This window comes from Cajanus cajan, chromosome 11 (assembly GCF_000230855.2).
Source record: "Cajanus cajan strain Asha chromosome 11, NIPB_CcT2T_4, whole genome shotgun sequence".
Classification (NCBI taxonomy): domain Eukaryota; kingdom Viridiplantae; phylum Streptophyta; class Magnoliopsida; order Fabales; family Fabaceae; genus Cajanus; species Cajanus cajan.
The window spans coordinates 7834816-7840815 of NC_138527.1; the positions used below are offsets into that span (position 1 = coordinate 7834816).

The following is a 6000-nucleotide window of genomic DNA, read 5'->3' on the forward strand; positions in this document are numbered from 1 at the left end:
ACAGATGTTATCACTGTTTACATTGTTTTCAACTTTTTGGACACTAATTGTGTGGAGATTTTCTAGTAATTTATAATAACCTGCAAGCACAAGTTTTTGGGTTTGACTATAATTGCTTATTGCTAAACATTACAGGAGATTTAATGAAATCATAAACTTTTTTTCTTTTTTAAGAACAGTTTTTTCATTGATTCATTAGGAGAACTAATGTTGCTATTTTTAATTTTTCTGGGGATAACCTGTTTGATCACTTTCTCATATTTTAGCTTATAGAACAAGAGGCGATTGAACTGAAAAATAAGTTTGCCAATCCAAGACGTTCACTGTTGGAAGACACAGATAATGGTCAACTTGAAGATATTGATATTATTCCAAATGAAGATATGATATTGGTATGTGGAACTTTTCTTCTATAAACAGGTATTTTAGTGATTATTGTGTTCATGATATTGTCTCACTTGCAGGCTGTTAGTGAAAAAGGTTATTTGAAACGGATGAAGCCAAGCACTTTTAACCTACAAAATCGTGGAACAATCGGAAAATCTGTAGGAAAGCTAAGAGTGAATGATACGATGTCTGATTTTCTTGTTTGTCGTGCACATGATCATGTCCTATATTTCAGGTTCTTTTTTATTGTCTTGAATGAAGTAATTTCTGCCTGTTGAATTTCAGACTGACATTAATGCAGAAGAAAGGCAATGAAGACTCTGGAATAATACTCATTTTTTTAATTATTTTTAGTTTCAAGAAATCTGTACCCCTAGAAAGTAGAAACACAGTGAGCCATGTGTAGAAAGCCCTATTCTTTAGGACAAGTTTCATTGATGTTCAACCCACATTAGATGATCATCCATGATAAATATAACGAGGTGTTTTATTACAACACTCTTCAATATTTTATTATGGGTGAAATCCCATTTTAACCCCACTAAATAAACTTGATCCACCCTGTTTTAGTGGGACTTTCAGCATGGGGTTTCACTCAGTAATGATTTCAAAAAGAGTGTCAAAGCATGTGGTACTACTTTTTTTGGTATACAATGATGACAACAAAGTTTCGAATCTAGGATCTTGTGTATATTACCCCAAACCTCTCATTACTAGGTTTTTCCTAGTGATTCTACATGTGTTGCTACTTGCTAACATTCTATAATATAATTAACAAAAAAATATACATTTTTTCTAATCTTTTGCCATGATGTATGTAAAGCCTGGATTTAGTTTTGTTTTGGTATGCACCTTTCTCTAGAGGATATTGAGCTTGTAAGTAGGTTTGTTCTTTGGCTTGGCTAGCTTATTATAAGCAACTCTTTTTCTAGTAAATGGCATTATGTAGGCTTTGTTCAGAATCACTGTTTTTTTTATTCTTTCCTAATTGTGGTTAATTATTTGTCATGTATTTGAAATTTTTGCATTGCAGCTGATCTAGTTACTTTGAATATGGCATGGCTTTTAAAATTTCAGTGATAAGGGAATAGTATACTCAGCACGTGCCTACAAAATTCCTGAATGTAGCCGGACTGCTGCTGGCACACCACTTGTTCATGTATTTCTTTGTCCTTTCTCTTTCTCTGCACATTGCCAGAAAAATCGATTCACAACCATTGTCTGTGGTCATGCAACTGAAAGTTTGGACAGAATGCTAGTAGAAATAATTAAAATTACCAAGCTGTCTTCACTTCACTGTAATATATATTCATATGTATCTATTCTAACAATAAACAAATTTATATATTTAAATGTATTACAACATTAAAGTAAGTTATTAAAATGTAGTGCAAACTATTTTCTGTGTTGGAAATTCTATCAGATTAATCTATGTTGTCAGAACACCACAGTAACTTTAATTATTGCTTGAAGGCTTCTCTTAAATAAAAATTGGGTATGAATTTTTTAAAAATATTTTGATTTTATATTTACACTGAACTGTTCTATTTAAATTTTTAATGCTGGGACAAGGACCAAAATCAAGTTGCTTAAAATAATATTCTTCTTTTCTTGTTTCATCTGAGCCAGATCTTATCTTTATCTGATGGCGAAAGAATAACATCTATTATTCCTGTGAGTGAGTTTGCTGAGGATCAGTTTCTGGTGATGCTTACAATGCAAGGCTATATCAAGAGAGTATCCTTGAATTTGTTTTCATCAATCAGGTCAACCGGAATCATTGCTATTCAGTTGGTTTGTTCTCTTGTTTGAATTCCCTCTGTTTACATTGTTATTTTTCCATTGTATTGTCCTTTTAGATTGCTGTTAACATCTTTTTCTGAGTGGTGTTCATGCACACTGTTTAAATTTTAAGGTTCCTGGAGATGAGCTGAAATGGGTCCGTCTTTGTACAAATGACGACTTTGTGGCCATGGCTTCACACAATGGAATGGTCATGCTGAGCCAATGCAGCAAGGCATGTTGCTGTCTCTCTTTCTATTTATTTAGTTGAAGTATAAATTTCAAATTCTGTAAATATTTAAATATAAGTTACTTAAATCACTATATCTGTGAAGTAATTCATTGAAAATAAAAGCTTTGAAGTTTACTGCTATGGTGTAATATCTTATGAATAACTTGGTGCTGCAAACAGTTTTAGATTTTCCGCTCTTCTAAATAATTTGATTTTGACATTTTTGAATTATGAGTTAGAGTGACTTGATTTAATTTGATTGAATTTTCTTGGGAGGTTAACTCGCAGCCTCGTGGATTTATAATCATTGTACAATTGAATCTTTATAATTCAGGAGATCTAATTCAGAGGTATTTACAGTAGTTTTTCTAATAAAAAATGCACAGGAGATCAAATCCTAATGAATAAGGAAATATGTGAATTAAGAAGAATCAAGAACGTCAAAATAAACTGCTGAAATTATTAATATTACTGAAACATTTTCGTAGCTAGTTGCCATAATGCATGCTTGTAATTTTTTTTGACACTAATGTATTGGTTTAAGCTCAGATTCGCACACTAAGTAGAAATACACGGGGGGCACTTGCAATGAGGCTCAGAGAAGGGGATAGGATGGCAAGTGTGGACATTATTCCTGAAGCCATGTGGAACAACTTGGAAACCGCGTCAAAATTTCATGGGAGCAAGTAATAATGACGAGATCCTGCATACTGTTTCTGTTAGTGAAATGATAGCTGTCAGAATTATGTCTCACATCCGTTGTTTTGCCTACATGTCTGGCTTTAAGCATGATCTGATTGAGAACATTGTCCTAGAAGTCTAGAACTGTGTAGTTGTCTAGGAATCATGTTCATACCAGCTTATAAGTACAAATTACCGTGTTTCCTTATTGAGAACATTTAGAATACAAACAAAATAATAGATTTAGTTTCTTCATGTGTTTTTGAGTATGCATCTTATCTTTTCTAAAATTTGTTTCAGTAATATTGGTGTGTTTGTTTGAATTCCTTGAACATGCATTGAATTTTGCCCTGAACAACCATATTTAAATTATAATAGAATGTTTTAGTTTTGAAATTGTGCTTTGAGGATTCTAGTCGGCTTGAATAGGCTTTATATATATTATACTAAAAAAAGGTTAAGATCTATTTCTTTGCTTATTTATATATATTTTTGGCCTTTATGATGATATTTTTATCTATAAATAATTTTTTTTGTTATAAATTATAATTAAAGATATTTCATCTACTTTTATTCTGTCTTTAGCTCTTGAATATGACTCCAGATGCACTGATTGAAGAGTTTGTACATTGTTGTGATGACTAATTGTCTTGTGAAGGCAATATATGATCAATTTATCACAGATAAGTCCTTAATATATATTTACTATATTCCCACAGTGCAAATGGCCCATGGTTGTTGTTCGTGTCTGAGAATGGTTTTGGAAAGCGAGTTCCTTTAAGAAGTTTCAAGATATCATCTTTGAATCGAGTTGGTTTAATAGGATACAAGGTATTTTTGGTTTTTATCTTAGAAAATTGCCTCTCTTGACAATAATAGAAGTTTCTTTTTTCATTTTAAATGTTGTGTCATTTTGTCAATCTGTCCTATGCATTCAGTTTTCTGCTGAGGATCGCCTGGCTGCTGTTTTTGTGGTAGGATTCTCATTAGCAGGTATTTTCTCAATGTTACTCTTTGTTTAACAGTGATATCCTCAGTTACATACAGTTCTGATTACCGGTACTAATTTTTCTGTTGACATTATTATGATATAAATTGTTCTAGTCAATGTAATATTTTATTGTAAAATATCTTTATATCTATCAGAGGATGGTGAAAGTGATGAACAAGTGGTTCTTGTCAGTCAAAGTGGCACAGTCAACAGAATTAAGGTTCGGGATATTTCAATACAATCTCGATTTGCAAGGTAAATTTGAATTGTATCCTATAAACATATGTATAACTTAATTGATTTCTGAATCATTATGGCTATAAGTCTATGACTTGGGCGTTAGATAATAGTAGAATTACCTGAAATTAACCTTCTAGGGGATATCTTGCTCAGCATTATAAATTTAAGTACATAATACTACGAGGTCTTGTTGGTTTGTTTGTATTGCAGTACTCTGTCACTGCTTCTCCTTGTTGATTAGTCTGTGTCAAGGGACCTCATCCCAGCTTTGGATATTGTTTTGGATGAAGGATAAGTAGTCCCACAGCTTTTGTGAAATATTCGGCAAACCTCAATTGTTGATGAATTTTTTCGATAAACTTTTTGGCATCTTTTCCAATGAACTTTAGGTGACCTTCAACCCCTAATGACTTTACCAGTGAACTTCATGCAAGTTTCCAGCAATGTTTTCCAGTGACATTTAAGTATCATTGTACCTTCATTCTAGATAGTCCCCTAATTACCCCTTTTATGTGATCTTATAGAAATTTTGAGCTGTCAGTTTTTAGCTGCGTAAATCTCCACCTGCCACCAAGTTCTCAGCTGTGTATTGCTTCAGTTTTTTATGGACATGTATGTTCTTGTTCTTATAAGTCTCCAACTGCCACCGTATGTGGTGGATCTCATTATATTTGTCTTTCTTCCCCCCTAAAGGGCTAATCCATACCAAACTTGAAGCTTAGTAAGATTTAGCATGAAGATCGGTGTGAGGATATCAACACACTATTCATGTATTGATTAAAACATTTTTGTTTTTATTGTATCTGTTGCAGTGTTGTTAAATAGCCGCTGTAGCAGTGCTATACTGCTTTTTCATTGCAGAATTCCTCGGATCTGCAATCACTATTCTGTCTGGCGTCTGCAATGGTGTCGTGATTGTGGCATGCATCCTACATCCTCTTATAATCTAGAATTAAGTCCTGCATTAACTCTATAACTTACAAGTGAAATGGTACACTTATTTCTATAAACCAGATGCTATAATATATTGGACTTAGTAATGACTACGCTGACAAATTTATTGTCTTTCCGTAGACATCATCTCTGGACACCTCATAGCAGGAGCTTTATAGCACCAGACTGCCCTTACTTTCCTTTATTTATTTTTATTTATTTATCTTGGTTGAAACTTAAAACGTGCTGACATAATGTCATTTGTTTGATTCCTGCTATTGGGTTGCTTGTTTAATGACATGTTTGATTAATTTGCCAGGGGAGTTATCTTGATGCGGCTTGATCATGCTGGGAAGATTCAGTCTGCTTCATTGATCTCAGCATCGGAATGTGCTCCTGAGGAGGAAGTTCTTGCTATTGGTCAAGGCTAGAAGAGGTTATTTGATCAACTGCTTGACAATCTGAGTTATGGTTTATCCCTTGATGAAATGCTGCTGCTTGATCCTTGAATCTGTGCTTGGTGATGATTCCTAGTTTTCCTCGTTCTCCGTTAATATTTTGTATTTTGGGAGGAGGGCGAATTACCTAAAGTCTGTAATTTAATTTTTGACGGCATGTAAATTATGTGACTGAACGAGTGAATAACATACACCCGAGAGATAGTTAATGTGGTGCAAAATTTTAAACAACTCTACATTTTGTAACAGTAACATTATAGAAAAGCTAACCATTATGAAGGTATGAGTTACACCTC

At 33.4% G+C, this 6000-nt stretch overlaps 1 protein-coding gene across 1 annotated transcript in view; it reads left to right on the forward strand.

Annotated features, from left to right (window-relative positions):
• Positions 1-6000, forward strand: part of GYRA (DNA GYRASE A) — a 32722-nt gene extending 26722 nt beyond the window's left edge. The window contains exons 18-27 of the mRNA XM_020379871.3: positions 267-392; positions 465-622; positions 1465-1546; positions 2017-2181; positions 2303-2404; positions 2951-3087; positions 3802-3913; positions 4021-4075; positions 4229-4328; positions 5566-6000. Coding sequence (XP_020235460.2) covers positions 267-392; positions 465-622; positions 1465-1546; positions 2017-2181; positions 2303-2404; positions 2951-3087; positions 3802-3913; positions 4021-4075; positions 4229-4328; positions 5566-5677 — 1149 coding nt within the window. The 3' untranslated portion in view covers positions 5678-6000. The remainder of the gene's footprint in view (positions 1-266; positions 393-464; positions 623-1464; positions 1547-2016; positions 2182-2302; positions 2405-2950; positions 3088-3801; positions 3914-4020; positions 4076-4228; positions 4329-5565) is intronic.